Below are 26,661 nucleotides of genomic sequence, written 5' to 3'. Positions count from 1 at the left end.
AAGCATCCCCAGTGTTAAATACACACACACAAATAACATGTTAAAGTGCTAACAAGTAAACAAATGAAAAAGTTCTACAAATCATGTGAAAACTTGAATCCGTGTTTACTTGTTTACGATACAAATGATACATTTTATACCATATAAGATTTCTAGCTTCTATAAATTCTAGTTTCAAACACGAGATGCTAGATTCTGTGTTATCAGAAGAGAGCCTCACGTACACACTATACATCTATGTCATATAACCATACATGTATACCTTACAGCTATGGGCGTTTCCTGAATTCTATTCCTGTCATTATTTGAATTGATATCAGCAAAACTCCTACTTAGTCTGTTCAATTTTCATGTGCATGTATACACCCATACAATTGTACAGTTTATACAGCGATACCTAAATTGAACTTCTCCACACATTTAACTGGGTAACTCCCCCACCCACCCCTACCCCACACACACCCTCAAAATAAACCAAGATTCTACACCACTGACCAGATACATGTATTCTCGATTCTGTGCTGGGTTCTAAAACATACACAGGAGAGCTATAATTTTCCTATATAGACACAAAACATGTTTCAATATATCCTAGCGGCTAAACTGATACACTGTAGTACTTTCTTTCCATGATTAGAAACACTTGATTGCTTCCTCAGGAACTACATGTACCCACATATACATGACAATCCCTTTTTAAAAAATGAGACTGCAGTAATTCCCCCAAGTATTTAACACACAAATGTAGTACACCCAAATGAATATAATAAGTCGGAAATATTTAGTTTAAATTACAAGTAAAACCACAGTAAATAGAGTGACATTAAAAATGTAGTTTGGGAACATCTCTAGTCTAGAGGCTATGCGTACAAATGTAGCTTCGAATCTCTTCTCACAAGAGATCTCTTGAGATTCAAAAGCCATGGATAGCCTCAAGATGAGCACATCTTATTAAGAAAAAATTTATGCCTAGATTTGTATCTTCCTTTGCTCTTTAATGACAATATGATATGCATATCCATTTTTCAAATATTCTAGCAAATACTTATATCCAATTTTCCGAGTGTCTTTGCTAAGGGTTTGGAACCCTGGAAACGGAAAGAGGTACATTTGTAAATCCGGTACAACTGGCATAGTTTCCCTTACATGTACATTATATCACAATATTGATGAGGAACCCTGGTAAAATGCTGGGGTAACTGAGGTAGATTTTACCTACTTACCGCCCTCAACAAAAAATACTGTTTTCCTATCATATCAGTCTTAAAATTGTCAATATATATAAATGATACACAAGACACATATGATCATATATAAAAAATGTAATGATTAAATGCAGCCATTAAGTTCAGACGACTAGGGGGCAATAACCTTTAGTGTATTTGTTTGTTAGAATATCTTTTGCATGTACATGTATGTACAAGCATAATGTATGCAACCTATATTTCTGTAAACATGGAAATTTTCACTCAACTTACTTTTGCTTATTTTGCTGGAAAACAAAAATACAATTTTTAAAAATAAGTAGAGACTAAACCGCCTTCTTGTACATGAACACAATGCACCAGTCTAATAATTTGTGAAATTAGTCTTTGAGAACTGATTGAAAACCAGAAAAATCGCAAAATGTATCATCTACCTCAGTTTTCAAGATTTTTAACTAAATGTATTATTACACTGAGTAAATCTAACAGACCCCCACCATCTCTTTCTTGTTACCAGGGTTCTGAAACCTTAGCAGAAATGCTGGTGGTGATATTAACATGGGTTCACAATGACACAGATGCCGGTTTGGCACAAAAATACATGTATGTTGTTAGCTATAACTGAGTTAGTACAAAGCCTTGATAACATCCATTGTAGGCATACATGTAGATCCAATGACTAAATAAGAGACAACCATCTAACATAGCAAGGACGATTTTGTTGATGTGTAAAATAACTGAAGTGACTTCTCTTCATTAACACCACCTGTAATCTCCATCGTTCTCCCTACTTTGCAACTATTCACATATTGTACATGTATTGTGTGGTGGTTGGGAGACCATATGCCTTCTTCCCAGACACTGCAACCGTATGTTTTCTTCCCAGACACGGCTTATGTTGTGCCATTCATACATACAATACAATCATGTAGGGATTATCCTCATCTATCCAGAATTTTTGTTTCCATGACAACAGATAGATCTCATTACATTGTATCTGTGATTCCAATGTATATTTCAGGCGGTATAGTAAACCTAGATATTTTCGCCCCTAAAAAACATTTGCAATTTTACAGCCTTTAGCTAATTCTCAAAGACTAATTTTAACTAATTAACCAGACTGGTACATTGTGTTCAAGACACTGGGGATATTTTTAGTCACTACTTATTTTGTGTCAGTGTTTTCTTTTCCAACAAAATAAGTCTTTAGCAAAATTTTCCAGGTTTTAAAGTATGAGACAAACTTTGCCATCAGATGTGTAAAATGTTTCTGGCATACTTCTTGTATAATCAAATTAGATACAATCATTCAATTTATGTAAAATTTAAAAATAAACAAGTATAGTATGATATGGCATGTCACATAAGTTCAATAATTTTGTTCTAACTTGAAAAAATAAATATACTGTGACACTGTATTTTGGGTGAAGGTCAGTTTACTATGACAATTCATTAATTTCCGAATACAAAAAACATAAGAGAGAGCATTTGGGAAATGAGACCCTTAATTGATTGGGTAGAAAAAAAAAACGCCAATGGCGTTGTAGCACAACTGTAGTTTTTAAAAATGTTTATCCATATGCTAGTCTATGCTAACAATAGGTGTTTATTTGCTGAATAACTATCCAGATGCCTATCCAACCATGTTGCTATCTTTACGATAAATGCTATCATTTGGCTGTTGCTATGGGCGTGGTCATGTTGTTAGATATATTTGCATACATTTGTGTATGTTTTTGTTCACTTGTGTATGAATTCCTGATATTGTCTTTGCAATATACGTGATCATTTGGCTGTTGCTATGGGCGTGGTCTTGTTGCTAGGAAAATTTACATACATTTTTTGAATGTTTATTCAATTGTCTATTAAACCCTGTTGTTATCTTTGTGAAATACACCACCGTTTGGCTGTTGCTATGGGCGTGGTCATGGTTACTAGGGTATTTGCATACATTTTTTGAATGTTTATTCATCTGTCTTTCTATTCCTGTTGTTATCTTTGCAATATACGTGATTATTTGGCTGTTGTTATGGGCGTGGTCTTGTTGCTATGCAAATTTACATACATTTTTTGGATGTTTATTCAATTATCTATTAAACCCTATTGTTATCTTTGTGAAATACACCACCGTTTGGCTGTTGCTATGGGCGTGGTCATGGTTGCTAGGGTATTTGCATACATTTTTTGAATGTTTACTCACTTGCTTACCAGATGATGTTGTTATTTGACCAAAATATACTGTCATTTGGTTGTTGCTAAAGGGTGTGGTCATGGTTGCTAGGGCCAATTTTGTCAAAATGTTTTTAAGAAAATCTGCAGAATAACAGTTTCAGAAACATCTTGCCAAGTTTCAGACTAATTGACCAAGTACTTTTTGAGATATAAGTTTTTGACCAAAAATGAACATTTTTACACCTAATTTGCATATCACTCATGGAATCATGGTATGCTTAATATTTCTTCGTCCATACATCCCTAGATACATTCCCATTAAATTTCAGCCCAATCTGCTCAGTAGTTTTAGAATTATAGATTTTTAACCAAAAAGACACATTTTTAGCCCTAATTTGCATATCACTGATGGAATCATCCCGTCATGAACAAATCTTACTTTACACACCCCTTAAGAATGTTCCCACCAAATTTCGCACCAATCTGCCCAGTAGTTTCTGAGTTTAAGTTTTTTGACCAAAAATCACATTTTTGGACCCAAATCACACACCTGTGATGCGATCATTTTGATTTGAACAATTTCCCAACTAGACACCCAAAGTAATGGACCCACCAAATATCGTGGCAATCGGTTCAGCGGTTTTTGACTTTAAGTTGTTTACACACACACACACACACACACACACACATCCACACACACACACACACAGACAGACAGACGCCGGGCGATCCCTATAGCACTACTGAACAAGTTCAGTTGTGCTAATAAAAATTGAAGCAGACATGAACATACAGAATTTTTTGCCATTAATTTTGCAGATTTGTACATAATTTGACAATTACACTGACAGAATTCAAAGCTTCGGTTAAATCAGGGTATATTTTTTGACAACGCTTTGAATGATATTCTGTAATTTCTTTGCAGTGTGTGGTATCTTTTACATCTTTAGAACATGATACATGTACCGATGATGTCTACTACTCAATATCAGCAAATCTTATCTTCAACATCTGTCTAGCTATAACTGGCAAAAAAAAATGTCGCCAAATTTTCTTATATTTGACTTGCAGTATTAGTACCATACATGCTCATGTACATACAATGTATATTGAACTTGCATTTGGCATGTATCATCACTTCACTGTAAAGGTCAATGTCAGATCAGAATTGAAAAAACAATTGTTTGGCAAACCTATTGAATCAGTAGTCAGGATGCCACCGTCAAAGCTTTACCATGCTATACCAGATGGGGATTGTGACTGAATACACGCACTGTATGCTATATATATAATGTACATATATACAAACATGGCCTAAGGTCGTGAAAACCATACAACATATGCACTGCTATATTCTTAAAAGCAAATTAAAGATATACATGTACATCCATTACAGTATGGGATCTAAACCTACATTCTATGAGTGAGTGGGAAATGTATACATGATATATTATCAATGAATCAAATTGCTAGCTTATCTATACATGGGTACTACATTCTCAAATCACGTTGTTTTTAATTACTTTATTTTAAATAAAACACTATAAAAGCAAGATGCATAGAATTCATAAATTGGCAGACTTTATAGTAGATATATAGATATATAGATAGATATAGTAGATACATAGATAGATTGAGACAGATTGATAGCTATAGATAAATTGAGATAGAGATATAGATTGAGATAGATATAGACAGATTGAGATAGATAGATAGATAGTTCGATAGATATAGACAGATTCAGATAGATAGATAGATTGATAGATAGTTCGATACTATGATACATGTAGATAGATACTGATAGATAAAATGTAGATACCCATCTACAACTATGTACCTACCTATTTCTTACTACATGTATCTCTATATCTAGATAGTTATTTATCTATCTTTTCTGACATTGGCATCCAGACTACTGTTTCAATGGCTTTGCCAAACAATTGTTTTTTCACACCCACATTTTAATCCTGCTCTTGACCTTTACATTGAACTTACAGTGATACATAATTGCTTTGCAAGTTCAATATCTCTACCTACCTACCTACCTACCTACCTACCTACCAATCTCTTACTGTCTATTTCTCTCTTATCATGGTAGACTTTTATTTTCCGTTCTCTCTGACTCTGCTGTTGTGTACATGCAATTACTGTCTGTAACTACATGCATTTACTATTAAGTGTCTGCACTTTTGTGGCTTCATCTCATTTTGCCATTATTGAAATAGGGCCGGCAATCAGAAAACAGTCTCCAATAACCAAATATAAAGTCATGAAAACTGTGACAGTGTACATTAATATCATCAGTTCATCATTCAATATTAAAAAGTAAACATTGTAGGTAGTCATGGTACTTGAAAATTATACTGAGGATTCTATAAACCGAATGATAGTAACCTAAATCTACTTGTATCCTACCTACTCAGTTATCTATCTATCTATCTATCTATCTATCTATCTATCTATCTTTATCTATTCTTCAGTTATCTATCCATCTGTCCATTCATCTAACCCCTCTCCCCTCCCTATCTCTGTGAGTGTCTATTTCTCTCTCTATCTTGTACACGAAACGACACAACGTCGAGTAAAAGTAATCAGAAGTAACAATTTTGATTTTATGAAAATTAGTCCCCCATAACCAGTGACATATTGAAGGAAATGCAGAGGTCGCGTTAACGCGTTATTTGTGCGTATTTGACGCACTATTTGACACTTGGGACGCCTTTTTTGGATGTATGCATCACTGGGGACGCGTCATAAACACGGGACAAATGGGGCTTACTGTTGGCAAACGTACGGTTATCATCTTTGAAGTGAAACACTACCTCCATTTATTACTAAAAAGCATTTGAGTGTTTGTACACATGTACCGGTACTTGTAATATCAAAGACTTAAAGTCTTAATTGTATGCATCGATTTAGTTTGGTTATATTTCATGTGTTAAGACAGTTATTTCAGATTCATCTACTTGAAAACTTCACATGAAAGTGGTACTTGGAGGTGAATTGTACAAGTAATGTGTGTTCATGTATTTGTTTTGATCTCAAGGCACTCCATACGTTCCATTTTGAAAATGCAATTTATATGACAACAGCCACAATTCATGAACCCATTGTACATTTTGTTCACTGAATGTACACAGTACTGTCACAGACAAGATGAAATTTGCTTCTTATTTCAAAAATATGAAGTTTTGAACATACAGATATGTTCTGCGCAGCATTATGGCTACATGCACACCCCAAAAAATGCTTTGGAATCACAGTTCAAAGTATATCCCGAGTTTGGAATTAGTGGAAGTTTCAAGTGGTTTGAGAAACTGTGATACCAGGAAGTCAGCATAAAGGTTCAAAGTCAATCACTTTGTTTGGTCAATGAAAATCTTCCACTAAAGTGCTAACACAACCTTTGTTCCACAGTAACAAGACAAAACTATTGAAAAGAGTATAATTGGAGTTACAATTACCAATTCACTGACTTTAATATTAGAGTGTAGACACCATTGCATGCATGCACATGTAGCACATGGTATACATGAACAATACAATGCAGTGTTCTTGAAGATAATACTCTGTTGTGTGATATTTGCATGCCAAAAGAAACCATTGTACTGGAAGTTTTAGTACCTTTGTTTTCATGAAATGGCTCTCACAGCACCACTAACAGTTCTCAATTTGAACTGCTTTGCAGATACAGTGTATAACTAATATGCAAAGAGGGGAATTCTGTTGGGAGTTTATACATACACCATTAATATGTACATACTGTTATATGCCTCGTTTACTTGAACTTTCTGCCACAATACAAGTTAACACATCAAGACTAAAAGTGTGTGTAATATATAACAACCCCATGAGACATGAGTGCAAGTGTGCTTTACTCACTGTATTTGCATGTGTGCTTGTGGTGTTCTCTGTGGTCATACTTTCACGACCACAGCAAATTGAAATTCAGCAAAAACACCTCAAGATTGAAGGCAAATACCCATAGTGCCCACACTGGCACTCAAGCATCATGGGGTTCTGTTATTATTTATTACCTGTTATTTGAAACACCAAAATGGTGTAAAAATCAAACTCATGTACATGTACCAAGAACAAACACACTCTCATTTGCATAAAAGTATGCAATCATGTTTTCAGTAATTCACTGAAATGCAAATACACAGTAGTATGCATCCATGTGTACCAGTGGAAGTAATCATTGGTACACATGTAATACTAATATACGTAATATGAATAACCTATACATACATGTGTGTGTGTGGTGGTGGTGGTGGTGGTGGTGGTGGGGGGGGGGGGGTGGGGTGGTGGGCTCTTATCCAAATTGAGGGGTGATGTTAGTCATATTATTCCTTAATCAACATAACAATGCATTCTCTTATTATGTTAATTCCCTATGAATGCATCATTATTTTCAGAGAACAGTGCAATAACCCAATATGCAGATTACATCTGATCAAAGAAACCATATCCATGCATTTCCCATGTACATTATTGTAATTGCATATGTCTGTCAGTAGCAGCCACAGACAACTGTCTTCGAATTATTTATCTTAATTGTACTGATTATGAAATATCTTTCCTCTTGTCCAGATTTTCTTCTTTTTTTTTTAATTTGAGCAAGATGCTGAATATTTTATGCTCAGTAATATCAAATTAATTGAAGATCTATTTAAACGGATAATGATGACATACTACATGATCTATTTTATTAGAGTTTGTGGTTTCAAATTTCACAAGCTGGGAAGGTCAAATTTACCTGACTAAGAAGAGCCCACATTATATTTTCTGTACAGCAGAATCCTTGACATTAACCTTGAGGCTACACACACACGCACACATGTACATTTACTCAAGTGACATTTGCAAAATGTCTTAATTTGCATATCAAGGTCACAGCAGTTCATAGACAGTAAAATCCATGAAAGTACATGTAGCATCAAATCAAATAGATATATATGAACATAATCTCAACCAAGATTTTTGCGTCCTATGTCCGGGATTCGACAAAAATAATTTGAAGATTTTTGTGCTGCAACGCTGACTAAAATTAATTAAATCTGGAAGGTGCAACTTGACATGTGAAAATTATGATTTTACAAAACGTACATTAGTATGGAATGAGGCAATTTCAAATGACCTACCAATCCATGTTTTCTCAACTTTCAGCTTTCTACGCAGGTTGTTCTCACAAAACTTAAATGAAAGGAACAGTCCAAACAGTATTTATGTGATTTCAACCACACCAACACTCCTCATCATCAATGTTGTTACACAGTTCACAAATAATGTGTCCTCAGTTTACCATGACCCTAGTGACCCCCGTATGAAATTCGCATAACAAAGATATATTGTAATGTGAATGAATATCTAATATTGAAGAAATCATAGCATAGAAGCAGATGATAAGGGGAGAGATTGTACTCCCTACCCCAAAATGGGGTAATAAAAGTGTGACTCCTACTCTTAGTCTCATCAACGTTTAACTGCCATTAGTGTGGCCCTAAGTGTCTTGGAGTCTTCTTCTTTTGTAGTATAATACACAGAATTCATTATATTTCATGGAATCCAACCAGATTTTTTACATGTGCTGGTCTCTTTAGGTAGATAAGTAGAAATGATAACACCAATGATAGGAAGATGACGAAACAACACATATATATATCTAGACAAACTGTCATCCATTGCTGAAATTTAGAAACTTCTGTACAGCAATGGTTCAGATTATTTGACTTTTAATTGTCACTGCTACCATGTGTAGTATGAACATCACTGCTACATGTATCATGTGTGTGTGTATAATTGTGTGCATTTATGTATATGTATAATTGTGTGTGTGTATGTCTGTCTGTCTGTATGTACGTATGTATGTATAATTGTGTGTATGTCTCTCTGTCTGAATGTATGTATGTATGTATAATTGTGTGTATGCTGTATGTACATGACTATTGTTTGTGTGTATATGGACGTTTACAAATACATGTACATACAGTATATATATATTATGTATGTACATGTACTGAGGATGTGCCCTCCAGCTATCATCTACGTCACCTCTACACTGCCTTGTGTTACATAATAAGCAAAGAAAAAGTACTATATTTTCTATTTCTAACAACTCTACATTATTTGGCACAAAATATTTTTGCCATGAAGTGAAAGTTTTATAGATTTAATCTATATTCCGGTGGGACCACTGCCCTATAAGGTATTCAAATGAATACATGTTATATGACTCAAGAAGGCCTGGGTAGAAGCTTTAGACTAATATCATCTACAGTTGACTATGTGTATGTTTACTAGTATTTGAAAACATTGACTTTCCTGGTAAACACAGCGCTTAGAGTATTATTAAATATGTACCAGAGATTGCATGCACAGGTGCATGCACATACAGTGTTTTATTTAAGGGCGGTAAGTAGGTAAAATCTACCGGTGTTCCCACATCATTTTACCGGGGTTCCCCACCTAAACTATGATACATTGCATGGGAAGCACTACCAGTTTTACCTCTTTCCCCCTTTCTGTTACCGGGGTTCCCAAACCTTAGCAAAAACACTGACATATTACTAGTGGTATTGTGCTCCAGTGCAATAATGAAAACATTGTTGCGTACCGACATGCAAATTTGTTATTCATGAAAGTGTGTGATCACATAGTGTCATTTTTACGGAAATTTGTTGTTTCGGATAAACTTAACATATGTAACAATAATAGAAACCCATGCCACATGAGTGCCAGTGTGGGTACTAATGGTTTTTTTTGCACTCGTGTTTGCAGTGTTTTCTGCTGCACTTTCACTAGCTACCATATGTGGCTCATACATGAAAGTACTGCCACAGTGAACACAAACATTCATACAAATAATCTGAGTATGCCACATTGTGCAACATAAACTTAAATGTAACTGTCCTAATAAAATGCAGAAGACAGCGTTTCTCTTTCAAATATTAATTTTTGAGAGTCATGCACAGGTGATCATCGTCAAAGGACATATCTTAAATACTGCTAAAATAAATTCTGTACTACAGTGAAAAGTTTGTGATTGAGATCTTCAAATGACCCTGCAAGAAGGTCATAAAGGGTAATATTCAAGGAAGATGAAATATAAAATTGTATGTTTTCTCTCTCATTTTCAATAATCCTCTTTTAAACAGTTGTCAATGAACTCGAAAATGAGTCACTTTACATTTAAAATGTTCATATACGAATGAGTCACTTACCATACTTTTATATAAATAGCACCGTAATTCCTGTGATTGTGAATGCGTGATGACTGGTTTCACATATGTGACCTTACCAACAACCACAAGTCAACATGTTTACAACGACTTAATACGTACATCCAAATGTTTTTTTTCGATAATACATTTCAAAATATGAAATTTAAAACTATGTGGAGGCAAAAACTAGAGCAGTGTGGTTAAATTTGTTTTACTTCGTCTCGATCTAGCTCCTTACATACGTACAATTTCAAATCGTCATCCAACTAATAATAAACTGACACCAAACTGGCCAAGAATTATTCGGTAAAAAAGAAATATTCCTGTCCGCAGAGCAGGTGAAATTTAGTCGACGTGAATAGCTTTAGTGGAATAGACAAAGTTTTACTTTCAAATTTGGCCACTGAATCGAACAATCGCTATCGGCACACACCGACGGTCGAAAATAATGACAAAGGCTAACGAGTAACGGCGAGTGTGTAGAGTAGAGTAGCGCTTGTGGATTGTTAACGGACCATGACTAAAATTAGTGAAACCCGGTACATAACACATACCACGGTCAGAGTACCGATATGGTAATAATACTTACACATAGCATTTCTACATTAAACTGAAATAAATGTATTGTTGAGCAGGCACAGTTCACAAAAGGTAGTGTACGAAAATCAACTCGTAATCGAGACTGTCCTTTACAAAAATTTGATCGTGTTTTGGCTTGACCACAAGACTCGCTGAAAAGCGCTACGTTATTTCAACATTTTAGGCGAATCTAACCAAATTCAAGGGTCGAAATATATACAGTGACTTACCTATGGGAATAGATTGCATAGGCTGTTGATACATAGTGGCATATTTTAGCTGTACTTCATGAAATTTGATAAAACCGATTACAAACTGGAAAAATCCGACAGACGCACAGACGCAGTATGATAGGATATGCTAATGTAGCGCCCTCGTCGCGCCAAACGTAATCTCGTGCAACACGAGATTTCAAACTTCGGTGACCTCGGGCCGGGATAACGATCCTGGACATGCATTGGGGACCCGGCCGTGAGCTGGAGACGCATCCCATATGCGTGATATGTGTATGCCATCCACGTCATGATCATACTGTTTTATTGCTAACTATCGTGCAGTTCCGAGTCAAATCAGGGGGGGGGGGGGGGGGATTCCCAATATACTGGAGTGTGTGGCCCAAATTGAACACATACACCGGACCACAGTCGAGTCGATCCTCTGTGCATCTATATTATTATTAAACAGAGTTTTTCAACACGTCACATCAAATCCACCTCAAATTTTGAATACATACAACTTTATGTTTGAGATGTACTCTCTTATTTTCTTCTTTTTTATATCTATTTTAATCTACGTTCTATTATTAGTGAGTAGTTTTTCTTTGTAGTATAGATTAATTAATTCATGACCATTTTATATTTGTTCTTTGTATATGTGTATATATTATGAGTACTAAATAAAAATAAAAAAACAATATGACAAGCCTAAGATAGAACCATTATTAGGGATTTCCAGTCAAAAACAGACCAATAGTAAAAGTACAAGCTTATAAAAGGAAAACATTCCCAGTTCCGACTAATCAGCAGGAAATCACTGAGATGCGGTAATTATGACCACTTCAATTATCTACAGAAATGACTTGAATTGAAAACCTTCAGCATGGCATATAAGCACGTCTCCCAGCCCGCTCTCGATTTAATACCAATCTAGTAATAACTATATCTAATTATTCAAAATGAGGGAAGCTAAACTGCTAAAGTACATGTATAAGTATCATGTAAAAAAAATGAGGACAAACCGTATTCTTAGCAACCAAGACCACACCCATAGCGACAGTTAAACGGCATTTTCTACTGATTCGGAGATAATTAAGTACAGTGACCCTCTCTCTCAGTACATGGTTCGCTTTGTCTCAGTGTAAACCTTTGCAAACGTTAATAGGTGAGAGTACATGTACATGTACCTCTGGGGAATTTTACACTAACTTGTAGATAGTCTGCATGCTCTTTCAGCTAGGGCTGGAGTCAGAATTTACGGCAGGAGGGGGCTGGGGAGAAATGTGGGAGGCATGAAAAAAAATGAGGGTTCAAAGTGGGGCCATGAAAATTCTGATAGTCTGAAAGGGGGGGGGATATTTTGCCCATGATTTGAACCAAATTAAACTTCAGGAGGGGACGTTTACCGATCGAGTAAATTAACAAATTTGCCGAAGGGGGCTGCGAAATGTGTTTTTAACAAAATAATTTCTCCTCCTCCCCCCTCTCTCAGCACATGTTTCGCTTTGTCTCAGTGTAAACCTTTGCAAAAGTTTTAGGTGAGAGAGTATATGTACATATGTACCTCTGGGGAATTTTACACTTGTAGATATAGTCTGCATGCTCTTTCAGCTAGGGCTGGAGTCAGAATTTACGGCAGGGGGAGGGGGCTATCAATACCTTCTAAAACATATATGCAGTGATGAGTTGGGTGACGGCCATGCGAATGTATTTTAATATACTTTGAGATACTTAGTCAGCAGGTTTTTACCCTGTGAGACCCTTTTCGCAGAGCCCACATAAATTTGTAAAGAAATCTCTCATTGTTATTATGGACGCTAAAGTTGATTTCCACTGTTATACTGCACCATATAATACTGTACAACTCTGAAGTGGAGCGGGGGTGGGGGCTACGAAAATTCTTGGGTTCATTTCGATGGGGGGGGGGCATTAAATTTTTTGAGAACGCGAAGGGGGCTGCGAAATGTGTTTTTAACAAAATAATTTCTCTCTCTCTCTCTCTCTCTCTCTCTCTCTCTCTCTCTCTCTCTCTCTCTCTCTCTCTCTCTCTCTCTCTCTCTCTCTGTCAGCACATGCTTCGCTTTTTCTCAGTGTAAACCTTTGCAAATGTTTTAGGTGAGAGAGTATATGTACATATGTACCTGGGGAATTTTACACTAGTAGATAGTCTGCATGCTCTTTCAGCTAGGGCTGGAGTCAGAATTTACGGCAGGGGGAGGGGACTGGAGGGAAATGTGGGTTCAAAGTGGGGCAATGAAAATTCTGAAAGTCTGAAAGGCGGGGGGGGGGGGTATTTTGCCCATGATTTGAACCAAATTAAACCTCAGGAGGGGACGTTTACCGATCGAGTAAATTAACAAATTTGCCGAAGGGGCTGCGAAATGTGTTTTTAACAAAATAATTTCTCCCCCCCCCCCCTCTCGGCATGACGTATCTTACAGTCTAACTTTCAGCAAGATCATTTTTCACACCCTCGAAGCAATTTTTTCTGTTTCGAGTTGGTCAGCAAATATTTCCGCTTTTGGCCGGCGACAATTTACTTCTTTCGAAAAACGACCCCCCCCCCCCTATCGTAATCGTAATTTCTTTTCGTTCCCCAAAGTGTGTGGGGAGCGGGGTGGATGGGTGGATGGGTCACAGTGACCGGGGGGGGGGGGGGGGGTGTTAGATCTCGACAGGAAGAAAAAAGAAGCAGGTTATCGCGCACAGCATAATGGGAAACGATCGGCATGGGCATGCGCAGTGCTGCCGTTGTGTAATTTGCAGAAAGCCATCCAAAATGGCGAGTGTTGCGAGGGTTTCCAGCGTTATTCGTGGAAATTTAGGTAAGTAACGGTTAGTTTGAGGTCACAGTGAAGTGAGATGCTTTCTTCAGAATATAAATGCATTCAAAAAACGTATGTTGCAAGCGATTTGGAAACCAGGATTGAAAAGTTAGCATACTACATCTGTGACACTTTGTTGACCATCGATCGTGAACTTTCAAGTTTCATAACCTCCTCGTAGCTTTGAACATCCAGCTATTACGCAAAAGTTTAGACTTGACAGTATAAAATATAAACTAGTAAAATGAGCAGGTATTGGTAAGACTGGTACCTGAGTTAGGATGTGAGCTTTGGAAAGTCAGACACGAATTTATATCTGCACTGCTCGTTCCAGTTCCCCGGCCATCATATTTTGTATTCAATCTGTGGACACGTCTTCAAAAAATAACATAACATCATACACGTAACATGAAATCTTCCATCTATATTGAACTAGCTGTCTTTTTTACAGTCACGACGACCAACAGTCAACTGCATGTGAACACGATACCTTCTGTGTACGCAATTAATATAATATAACTGGTACACAAAGGAAGTATCACCTACTGTGTGATACTTCCATGCACAAACTAAAGTGTATCTACCAGTTCAAAAAAACAGTGGAACCGTTTGCAATTTAGTGAAAGTTGTAGTAAAAACTTTATATCCACTGCCACATTGCAAGAATACATACATATATGTTTCATGTGTCTGGCTTTAGCTGTGACGTTAACATTGCTGGATTCATGACAATACTAACACTATCCATGACAGCTGGACAAAATGATAGTGTAGTCTCACATCCAAGAAGCTGGATGGAAACTGGACATTGGGAGCCCGCATCAATTGGACCCGCCACCAAAAACTGTCTCAACACAGCTCGACAACCATCGCCCTGTTATAAGCAACATGTTTTTCATGTTTTGTTATTACTAACAAATATCGGGGCAATTATTAGTCAGATCGCAGTATTGACAAGGCAAAGTGCGACCTCGCATGCAATGCAATACACTGGCGAGTCAGTGTTGTAATGATTAATGTTGATCAGCATCTAAGTATGGTAATCAACTACAGCCGGATTTGCAATATATATATTATATGCATTAAATCCAGTCAGTTTCAACTGATTTTCCGTGACTTTGTCAACCAAGTATAAGATCAAAAAGTTAAAGTTGATCAAGTTGCTTGCATAAAGTTATATTGAGCCAGGGTCTATTTGACGTGGGTCCAAATTAGGTCCAATTGACTAGAAAGCATGTCATAGACCAGTTAGGCACCATGAAGTCAAACAATTTACTTCTAAGAGGTATCGCAATACTAGGAGTCCATCTACCTCAATGCAATATATGTTAGAAAATATAACCGTTATGTAATAATAACGAATAATACATGTACCATATATGTTGATATATATATATTATCTGTTCTAGCTGCTCATTTCAAGAAATCTATTTGTTAATTTTGCAGTGAGGTGTGCTAACAGCAGTACAGGCTGTGTGACTGTATTTGTCAGACACCAGTCCACAGAAAAGGTCAGTATTATAATCAATTATCCCCTCAAATCCAGAGACTTGTGTTATACCCTAGGGCTCAAAATTAACAGTAGTCCTGTGTGTAGACTACAAATTCTTGTCGTGGGGCTACCATAATTTGCAGCTGGTAGCCCACTGAGGGTACCACTCATTATGTGATGACCTAAAGAATGCTGAATGGAAGGTTTACAGACATAAAGTACTTTAATAAACATACATATTTCCAATAGATGAAGTCTGTTTTCAGTTCAGGAATATAAGGCTATTGGTCACCATCCTTAGACTACCAGTTTCTGAAATTGGTAGCCCACTAGGACGACCCAAAAGCTGTATACCCTTGCATCTCACAAAGACATGATCACATCAGGTAGTTTTGGTGTTCAGGGTCAGTGACAATGACATTGACTGTTGAAATTGTAGTGCAAAGGTAAAGCAAGAAAATTGTGATACATATCTTTCCACACACATTGACCCATATTTGTTAGTATAGCTCCATCATAGCAGTAGCATGCACCAACACCTGGCGATAACATTGAGTCCACTGAAGAAGTCATTCAAGTCTCGATGAAATATTTAGACGAGGTAACATTTCCTGCTTGTGATAAAATAACCTGTATACTCTACCTGGTAGAGAGAGGATTACCAAGTTTAAAGTAAGGTCAATTTTCTATTTTACAGACCAAATATGGACCACTAAGTGATGAAGACAGAATCTTTACCAACCTGTATGGAAGACATGACTACAAACTACAGGGCGCCCTCAAGAGGGTAAGAACTTATGAATTCAAACGAATTGTCACATTGCTTCATTTTTGTACTTTTATTATTTTAAGGACTATATATTTTATACCAGTTCATACATTTGCTTTCCCCTGTTGTGGATTTGTTGCATTTCTTATTTGTAGTGTGTGCACTGAATAATCAATGTAAATTCTGGTCACAAATATTTTTATGTGCGTGGCAGTTTATTTTATACATATTGTTTCTCACTGAAAAATATAGAAACCTGATGTAGATGCAAATTTATTGATAAACTGAAGTGTAATCTGATATATGATGTGATGCGATTTATCTGACAGGGTGATTATTACAAAACCAAAGAAATCTTACTGAAAGGACCTGAATGGATACTGAAAGAGATCACAAAGTCTGGACTGAGAGGTCGTGGTGGTGCTGGTTTCCCTACCGGTATGAAGTGGGGATTCATGAATAAACCATCTGATGGCAGGTATGGCGCCCTCTAGTGTCTGCTAGTGTTGATGATTGACATGTGGGTTATTGAATTAAGCATTTATACAGATTTTGTATGTGTAATAGTAATGAAGTAGCAACATCCAGATTTCCGTTCCTTTGGTTACATAATTTGTGCACCCCACCTAGGTAAATATAGTAGTACCATATACACCAGATATCAAGAGTCATCTAAACCCTAATTGATCTTGGATAACGATATTACATGATTTGTTATGGGGAACACATGTGAGGCTGATTTTTTGGCCCATGAGTCTGATAGGAGACTACAGACTGATGACACAAGCCATTGTAACAGCCTCGTTCTGACTTTCAAACAATAATGACGGCTTTCAGTACACAGAGATCACAACTAGTTCAAAACTGTGTGCGCAAAGGGACAGCTGTTGACTTGAATGCTCAAATTAATCAGTAATTTTACTTTGCTGGGAAAAAATCACACTAGTTGCCCTAAAACCACTGCTGAGTCAATGTATCATATGACTATTGAAAGGGAAATCTCATTAACATATGCAAATCTGGTAACTATGACTTAAACTACATTATTCTAATCAAATGCATGATCAGTTGGTCCAGTGTTTGCAGTTGTACCAAGTTTTGACATTGTTGCTTTGCAAATCCAATGATGTGGGAACTGAAATGTTTCTATCATTAACAGGCCACGTTATCTTGTTGTAAATGCTGATGAAGGAGAGCCAGGTACTTGTAAAGACAGAGAAATTATGCGACATGACCCTCACAAACTGGTAGAAGGATGTCTAGTGGCTGGTAGAGCTATGGGTGCTAGAGCTGGTAGGTGTATAAATTGATCAGTTTACAGTATTTACAGTTCTTAGTACCCAATGGGCACTGCTGGGAGGGGACTTATGCATTGAGTTACATGCATGCGTGCTTGCACGCATTCACCCTCATATTATCTCTGCCAGACTCTGGCCTGCACCAATTAATTTCAACCAAACCTGGCATAAAGATAACATAATAATAATAATAATAATATTTATTTCTTTAAAAACGCTTTACATGTAAAACAAAACATCTCAAAGCGCTTCACACAACTTTGTAAAAAGAATTAAAAAACCATCAATAAAATACTTTCATTCAATAAAAAGGTGTGTCTTAAGATTTGATTTAAAAACATCAATATTTACACTAAGACGGAGTGAGACTGGTAGCCGATTCCAGAGACGCGGAGCACACACCGAAAAGGCCCTGTCTCCATAAAAAACCGTGTTGGCAATTGGCTGGCGAAGTGTATGAGCACCTTCGGTAGAGGAACGAAGGGTACGACCAGAAGAACGGATTTCTAACAGTTCTCTGAGATAAACAGGGGACATGTTACTTAAAACCTTGTATGTTAAACATAGAATTTTGAATTTTATCCGTTTTTGTATGGGCAGCCAATGTAAATTATGAAGTACTGGTGTAATATGATCTGTTCTGGGTGTTTTCATGACTAGGCGTGCAGCAGCATTCTGAATTGACTGGAGCTTATGGATTTGATAATCTGGCAGGCCATAAAGTAGAGAATTACAGTAGTCAAGTCGAGATGTAACGAACGCATGCACTAATTTTTCTGTGGACTGTTGATCTAAAAGATTACGGATTTTTCCTATTTTCCAAAGAGCAAAGGACGCTGACTTACATATAATAGTAATGTGAGATGTCATTGTCATTGATGCATCAAGTGTGACACCAAGGTCTCGAACAATCGAAGAAGAATGAACTATGGCACTCCCAACTTGTATGTCGCACTCCCGTGGCCCGTCCCCATTTCCAAACTTCGAGGAGAATTTTATTACCTCTGTCTTGCCATCATTAAGTGCAAGCATGTTGCTAGCCATCCACTGACGAATTTCGTAAATACATCCCTCAATTTGTTCACTTGGGACGCAACCACCGGGGCACACGACATACAGTTGGGAGTCATCAGCATAGAACATACTTTCTAAACAGTGTTTACTGATGATGTCCTCCAGGGGCGCTGTATAAAGACTAAATAATACTGGTCCAAGGACAGAACCCTGGGGGACCCCACAATCAAGTGACTGTGCTTCCGACACCACCGAACCAATACGTACTTTCATTGTTCTGTTCTGTAAATATGAGGTTATCCAGTCTAATACTGTACTTTGAATGCCAAACCTATGGCGGAGTCTGTGTATCAGAATGTTATGGTCGATGGTGTCGAAAGCAGCCGATAGGTCAAGTAGAATCAAAATAACGTCCTCCCGCCGATCGAGGGCTCGCAGCACATCATTTTGGACACGAATGAGTGCAGTTTCGGTGCTGTGGCCCTCTCGGTAGGCGGACTGACTTTTTGCATACAAATTATTGCTGCACAGATACGAATTAATTTGAATTAAAACTGATTTTTCAATCAACTTTGAGATGAAAGGTAAATTGGAAACTGGTCTATAGTTTTTATAGACATTTTTGTCAAGTCCAGGCTTTTTCAGCAAAGGGCGTACAATTGCAGATTTACATGATTGTGGAAATTCACCTGACATTAATGAAGTATTGATGATATGTGTAATTGCTGGGGATATTTGATGTAACAATTGCTTTACAAGTACTGTTGGTATCGGATCTTGACTTGCGGATTTAGCAGGTAACGACCGTATGAGCTTCTCAACAAATTCGATAGATACTGTCTCAAAAGAGAACAAACTGAAACTAACGTTTAAAGAAGAGCTAACTGGAGGAACAAATGACATCGCCTCGCGAATCTTTTCGATCTTAGAAATGAAGAACTTGGCGAAGATGTCTGGTAATTCATTTGAGTCCACGTCTGGTCTAGTTGAAGCAAGTTCACCCTTATTGCCCGTGATGTCGTCAATTATACGAAACAGGGATTTAGTATCAGCAGCAGTAATACGATTGCGATGATAGGATGAATGTGCATCGCACAACTTTGCCGTGTACAGATTTCGTGCAGATTTAAATATTTGCTCATGGACAACAAGACCAGTTTTTTTCCATTGCCTTTCCAATTGACGCAGATTTCGGCGGGCCGACAAAAATTCTTCCGTGAACCACGGAGCACGGACTTTATCCAAAACATACTATGTTAGACCTACATGTATGCACACGTCACTTTTGTTTTAAGACAGAATCAAATATGGCGATTGACGGCCCTACATGTACATGTAATTGTTGTTAAATTTCACAATATGCATTATACAACTTTGGGGGTATAATACATAGTGAAACCATTCATCAGAAAGACCCTTCTAATGAAGAAAATTTAAAACAGGGTTTATTGAAATACTTCTACTTCATTGAAATGATGTTGTGTCGCTAGAAATTGTGTGCATCAGTGGCCTGTCAAATTGGCTTAGTGGGTACGCTGGTGTATACGTTATAATCAGTCTGGTAAATGTCTTCAAAAACACAAGGATGAAGAGTTATTTTTATGTTTATGTGTTATTTTCAGCATACATCTATATCCGTGGTGAGTTCTATAACGAGGCATCCAACATGCAAGTTGCAATCAATGAGGTAAGTATTGATAGGTATTAGCTTGAACCACGGACGGAGTATCTCGAACACATAAACTAATGTCTGGCTTTGTGATCCAAAATTTACAGTTTTGGAGGATGTATACACTATCAGTATCATGGCATGCTTTGGCCTTGCAAATCTTTTCAATATTATTCAAACTTGGCAAATTCTAGTGTCTCTGTGATCACCATTTACATATTAGATTTGTAAAATCCCAACTATGCATTATGTAATTACTAATTACAAGTATCGGTCTATTTTAAAAAAAAAGATACTTGAAAGGATGAAGTGTACTTTGTCCAGTAAAGTCTAGTAAAGCTTATGTTTTGTGATTAGCCTCTCAAAGGTGCTACCATATGCCCTCACACTTCTGAAGATGTGCATTACACTTTGTCACACCATATTCCGGTTATAATAGGAAAGACAACAGATTTCATGGTTTGGCCACTTGGAGTGCTATCACAAGCCATTTAGGGACAGAAAATAAGGGTTAGAATAGTAGAGTATTGTAACATAAAGACAGCAGACACAAAATTACCACTCATTCTCGGTTTTTCCACAATACTATTTTATTAGTGACTACCAGTTATCAAAACATGCCTACTCTCTAGTGTAAAACTCTTTCAAGAACACAGAGTTTCTTTCACACACATTTCATTCACTGCTTCAACCAACCATTGGCCAGGACAAAAATTGTAGCCCTCACTTTACCAACCTGATGCGCCCTCTAGTGGCACTTACCTGAGAAATGGCTTGAGTTCAGTAACCAGAATATTGTGTATTTATAGTATGTTTTCATGTTTTGTGCAGGCCTATCAAAATGGTTTGATTGGTAAGGATGCATGTGGTTCTGGGTATGACTTTGATGTCTTTATGCATCGTGGTGCTGGTGCCTACATCTGTGGAGAAGAAACTGTAAGTATCAATTGTGTTTGTATTGCTATGTATATGTTACTAAAATAATCATTGAATAGGAACATGATGTTTACTGCTGAAAAAGTGCTATGATTTGAGCTGTACAACAAGTTTGACAACTGCGTACAGCCTTCCTAATTCAAATGTTGATTCACCTCACAATTTTCAGTACCAGCAAAGGCTTTTTACCTCATGCTAGAGGGTAATATAACAAGGGGAGCAACTTATTCTCACATGCACCTATAGAAATGCATATGTAGCGCTTCGAGCGGAAGTCGTGGAGTTGACCAAAAAGTCAAAGGATAGTTATTTGTTAACTTCTGTTTCACGTAACAAGAATTAGATATCATTCCCCAAATATTTTTCTTCATTCTGAGCTGAGGAAAATACAGATGACCTAAGGTTGCTGTTACATGTAATTTCAATCAAAGAAAAGAAGTAACAAAACCCTTAGGTCATGAGTTTTAATTTCCAGCTATTAAAAGTTAGATCTACAATCACTGCATGGTGATGCATCACAGTGATTTGCTAAGAATTTCAACATGTGTTTCTATTGCAGGCATTGATAGAGAGTCTAGAAGGCAAACAAGGCAAACCCAGACTCAAGCCTCCATTCCCTGCTGACATTGGTGTGTTTGGTTGTCCTACAACAGTAGCTAATGTAGAAACAGTTGCAGTAGCACCAGTAAGTCTTCATATCTGTATTAAATGATTGGCATGATACAAGGACCTTACATATATAGTGGATGTGATAGTTATGAAATCTGTAGATTTGGTGTCAGTGTCTACAATTTACAGTTTGATACTTCAGTAGTAATACAGTACAGTACAAAAACAGGTTAAGTCTTTGACTAATTTTACATACAAATGGGCTTTTTTCCAGGAGTTTGAACTAGATTTAATGGGATCATAAAGATGATTGAAAGCAATGATGAAGTAATCGCAGGTCAATAAGCCGTTTTTTGCCTCGCTGCAGATCTCACGAGATCCCGCATGAGCCATTGCATCCATAGCAACCACTAGGGGTGGTCAAGCTGAAAGTGTCAAATGCTAAATAACACTATTGTTCTCAACATCATTGCACATGGCCACAGCAAAAGCTTGACCAAGATCACATATTTGACAACTATTGTTGCTAGGTATACTTGCATATCTCCCGAGATCTGCAACGTGATGTAAAATCCCTTATTACAAGTAGAGCATATATATACATGAATAGATTATACACTGTAGATTGAGAAGAAGATATAAAAAAGGGGAAAATGGATAAACTAACTAGTACAAAGCATATAACTAAATCTTCACTAAGAAAAAGTATGGTACAATATTTGGTATTTGACTATTATACCTACCAATCAACAAATGTAGTCAGGTGTGTGATGTTACCATATAGACCTTCATCGTTTACTCACATTCATTATCTTACTCTCACATAGGCTATTTGTCGGCGTGGAGGTGACTGGTTTGCCTCATTTGGCCGTGAAAGGAATCGTGGAACCAAGTTGTTCAATGTTTCAGGCCATGTCAACAACCCATGTACAGTGGAGGAAGAGATGTCAATACCACTAAAAGAGTTGATAGAACTACATGCAGGTGGTGTGACTGGTGGATGGGACAATCTATTGGCTATCATACCAGGTGGTTCCTCCGTACCACTCATACCAAAAAGGTAACAGCTGTCATATGCAATCTTTCCACTGTGTAATATTGGAACATCCCCCCAGTGACCCTGTCGCCAGGTACCTCCCCATACGATGTCATGTGTTTTGTACATGTTGAGAGTTGTGTACACACCACTTGGTGGGGGTTGGGTGGTCATCACCCTGATAGTACTCTAGACTTATGTGTAAAAACTGTGTCTGTCAGTGATGGTTGTTGGCCTCTCTTCTTCAAAATAACTCGCAGTTATAGAGGTCAGCAATATCTTTTGTCATGTAAATAATGACAAAAATGTAATTTCACTGTATAGACAAGGTAATTAAAAGTAGTCATATTAGTGACATTGTCTCATGCCATGCAGCTTGACACTGGAAAATCAACTATACTTGTTGAACAGGTGTAGCTTTTTGTAACATTCCCCAATATGTAATACATGCGATTTTTAGGGACATCTGGGCTAGTTGCTGTGCATGTGAAGTATGTATAACATACCTCAATATTCATCTTTGATCTTTGGTGTTGATCCAGGAACATATATCTGGGATGCCTTACAAATTGTTGAAGCTAATAACTGCATTATGCACAAATTTCTGTATATCTGTTGAAGACCTTTCCCTGGGCCATGGAGGTGTTGAAAATCTCTCAATTGACTTGTTTTGTATTTTTCAGTGTTTGCGACGATGTTATGATGGACTTTGATGCATTAGTTGATGTTCATTCTGGACTGGGCACAGCTGCAGTCATTGTTATGAACAAACAAGCTGATGTTGTCAAGTGTATTGCCAGACTTATGGAATTCTACAAACATGAAAGTTGTGGACAGGTATGTAAAAATGAAAGTACAAACTACAAACTTTAGTGTATGTAAGTTTTGGCATACATTGCAGCACTCAAAATTAACAGCAGTCCCATGTCCACAGACTACCAATTCTTGTCATGGGGCTACCATAATTTGCAGCTGGTAGCCCACTCAGGCTACCACTGATTATGTGATGTAGCCCACTCAGGCTACTACTGATTATGTGGAGATTGAAAGGATGGAAGATTTAGGAACATGAAAGTATTTTTAATAACAAACATAATTCCAATATGGGAACTCTGTTTTTAGTTCAGGAATATGGGACTAATGTCACCATCCTTGGGATACCAATCTTGGAAAGTGGAAGTCCACTGGAACTGCCAAAAGAAAAACGTTAATTTTGAGCCCAGCATTGAGACATTGGCACATTCAAAGATTGTTAGTGAATGTTGTATTATTGACACGATGAGATATGCGAGTGGTAGGCTTCTCACCTTCTCAACCATAGCATTCTGATGCTGACTTAACTTTGTTTTATTTTTTTTGTTTCTCCACAGTGTACACCATGTAGAGAAGGTGTTGGCTGGATGAACAAAATCTTGTGGAGGTTTGGTAAGTTTTGCCTTGTAGTTAGATTCACATTCACACATCTATCCTATAGCTTGATATATACACAGGTTGAAGTTGTTGAATCTGTGTTTTCCTAGACTAGAATGACAAAATGAAATGTTCTTGAGTTTACATGGATAATAGAATGCCAATTTGTCAAGTGGATCGATTTCTATTGCACAGACACCTAGATAGCATCACAGCTAATACTCACAGGAACATATCTTCTCTATTTATTGGTACAGTGGAAGGTAATGCCAAAGCAGATGAAATTGATATGTTATGGGAACTTAGTAAACAGATTGAAGGACACACAATCTGTGCACTTGGGGATGGAGCAGCTTGGCCAGCACAGGTAAGATACTCCAAGCTGTTATATAGGTATATAGGAAATGTATTGTTAGTGGTATTGAATGAAAAATAATTTGTTGGAATGAAATATTAGCTTAAATACATCACATACCATTATGTCTACCTTGATATGTTAATGTTATGCATTCATGAAGTATATTCTAAGGGAATTCAGGTGTATGCCCCAGGTCATCTGTATTGGTTCCTCCAAATGAGTGATCAGATTGTAGATAGTTACCTATCATGGTTTTGCTGGGTTCTCTCTCTCACAAGAGGGCACAGTGACAAGCAACATGTGTAGTTGCCAGTAATGGAAGAAAAAAAGTAAGTTGTGGTGGCTGTTTTGATGTTATCAGGACTGCATTCCGAACTTACAAGAGGTCATGTCACCCTTTTCTAGGTGACTGTGCTCAATGCTAGTACATGTATGTTCACAACAATGTGAATTTTTCTTTACTAGGCAAATGATCAACACTTTCATGTTGTCATTCTGTGTATTTTTCCAGGGATTGATTCGTCATTTCAGACCAGAATTAGAAGCAAGAATGAAGAAATACCAGGAAGCACATGCACATTAAAATGTCAACAATCGGATGTTTTGCCTGTATTGTAGTCGTACTATATTGGGAAAGTTTTGGAGCTGAAATTTGATGGAATCTACCTACATCATTGCGTGGTTCTGTCACTATGAGAGGGACTTGACTTCAAGAACATTTCAGTGTGTTGTTCATTTGGGATCGACTGTAAGCAGTGAACTGTGTATAAAGAAACCTGTGGATAATGATATTCATCAAATACTGATCATACTTAAACACAGTTCACAGAAAGGACTCATTGCACCACACTTATAAAGTTGGCCACCTTCTGAATGCTAGACAAAAAACAGACTATTTTGTGAATTTGTTCTTTTTTTTTTCATTTCATGATTAGTCACTTGTAATATACGTTTTAGGATTTGAATAAATGCTATGGTAACAAGTTTATATCTGATAGTGACAATGTGTTGAGTAAATACATGGTAACACGTTTGTATCTGATAGTAGTTAGGTTATCATTACAAGAATCACTAGTTGATAATCTTACAGCAGAAGTTAGTGGTACCAGAATGCTATGGTTCAGCTTAGATATCACTGTACATGGCCACGGTGAAAGCTTGACCATGGTCACATTTGACAACCATTGTTGCTAGGCATATTTCATTATTTGCATATCTTGCAAGATTTGCGACAAGACATAAAATTCATTATTGTTGGATATTCATAGTGTAATAATGGTGCTTCTGTTGTGCAGATAAAAAATACCCTGTACCACGACCAATAATCAAGATAGTGTACACAAATCGCCAAACATTATACTTCAAGATCACAGATGTCATCAGAAATGCCACCCTCCTAGGAATACATTTAAAACCAAAATCCATTCAATAGCTTTTATTAATATGTCACAACAATAGTTTCAGTTCTGTGTTTATCTTGGTAAACTGAGACCTTGATTGCCAGCGTAGTAAAAGCTTAGTATGGGTCTATATCTATGAAATGGTGTGTACAACGAGTAGTGGGATGCATGATGCAATGTGTCTTCAGTGTGATCACCTGCATCATAATACATAAAACAGATGAATATATGAGAATTACAGAATTTCCGTGATTGTCATAAATTAATAGGATATGACATGGTGGCATTTAAAAGGTAGTTTCTAAATTTGATGGATGCAGACTAAGCCTGTAGTACTTGGTTTGGAAAACAAAAAACATTCCTGCACTGGTCCTATATAATTTAAACCATTGAGAAAGTAGTTGGATTAGTATACATGTATATGCATTCCCCTCAGTGGTGAGATGTGACT

At 37.1% G+C, this 26,661-nt stretch overlaps 2 protein-coding genes across 8 annotated transcripts in view; one reads left to right on the top strand and one right to left on the bottom strand.

Moving 5' to 3' along the window:
• Positions 1–11,521, bottom strand: part of LOC144444700 (protein argonaute-2-like) — a 46,803-nt gene extending 35,282 nt beyond the window's left edge. For all 7 annotated transcript variants that reach the window (XM_078134214.1, XM_078134215.1, XM_078134218.1 and 4 more), the window contains exon 1: positions 11,410–11,521. In XM_078134214.1, the coding sequence (XP_077990340.1) occupies positions 11,410–11,443 (34 nt within the window). In that variant the 5' untranslated portion in view covers positions 11,444–11,521. The remainder of the gene's footprint in view (positions 1–11,409) is intronic.
• A 2,617-nt stretch (positions 11,522–14,138) lies between these two features.
• On the top strand, positions 14,139–25,786 carry LOC144444425 (NADH dehydrogenase [ubiquinone] flavoprotein 1, mitochondrial-like). Its single transcript, XM_078133836.1, has 13 exons — positions 14,139–14,219; positions 15,666–15,730; positions 16,409–16,498; positions 16,810–16,958; positions 17,640–17,773; positions 20,415–20,479; positions 21,293–21,397; positions 21,957–22,082; positions 22,834–23,066; positions 23,726–23,879; positions 24,413–24,467; positions 24,710–24,819; positions 25,322–25,786. Exons 1-13 carry the CDS (start codon positions 14,174–14,176, stop codon positions 25,391–25,393), a joined length of 1,404 nt encoding a protein of 467 aa, XP_077989962.1. The 5' UTR covers positions 14,139–14,173; the 3' UTR covers positions 25,394–25,786.
• The last annotated feature ends 875 nt before the right edge of the window (positions 25,787–26,661 follow it).

This window comes from Glandiceps talaboti, chromosome 13 (assembly GCF_964340395.1).
Source record: "Glandiceps talaboti chromosome 13, keGlaTala1.1, whole genome shotgun sequence".
Taxonomy (NCBI): Eukaryota; Metazoa; Hemichordata; class Enteropneusta; family Spengelidae; genus Glandiceps; species Glandiceps talaboti.
The sequence above is the reverse complement of the archived record's forward strand: the minus strand, read 5'-3'. Positions and strand labels throughout refer to the sequence as shown.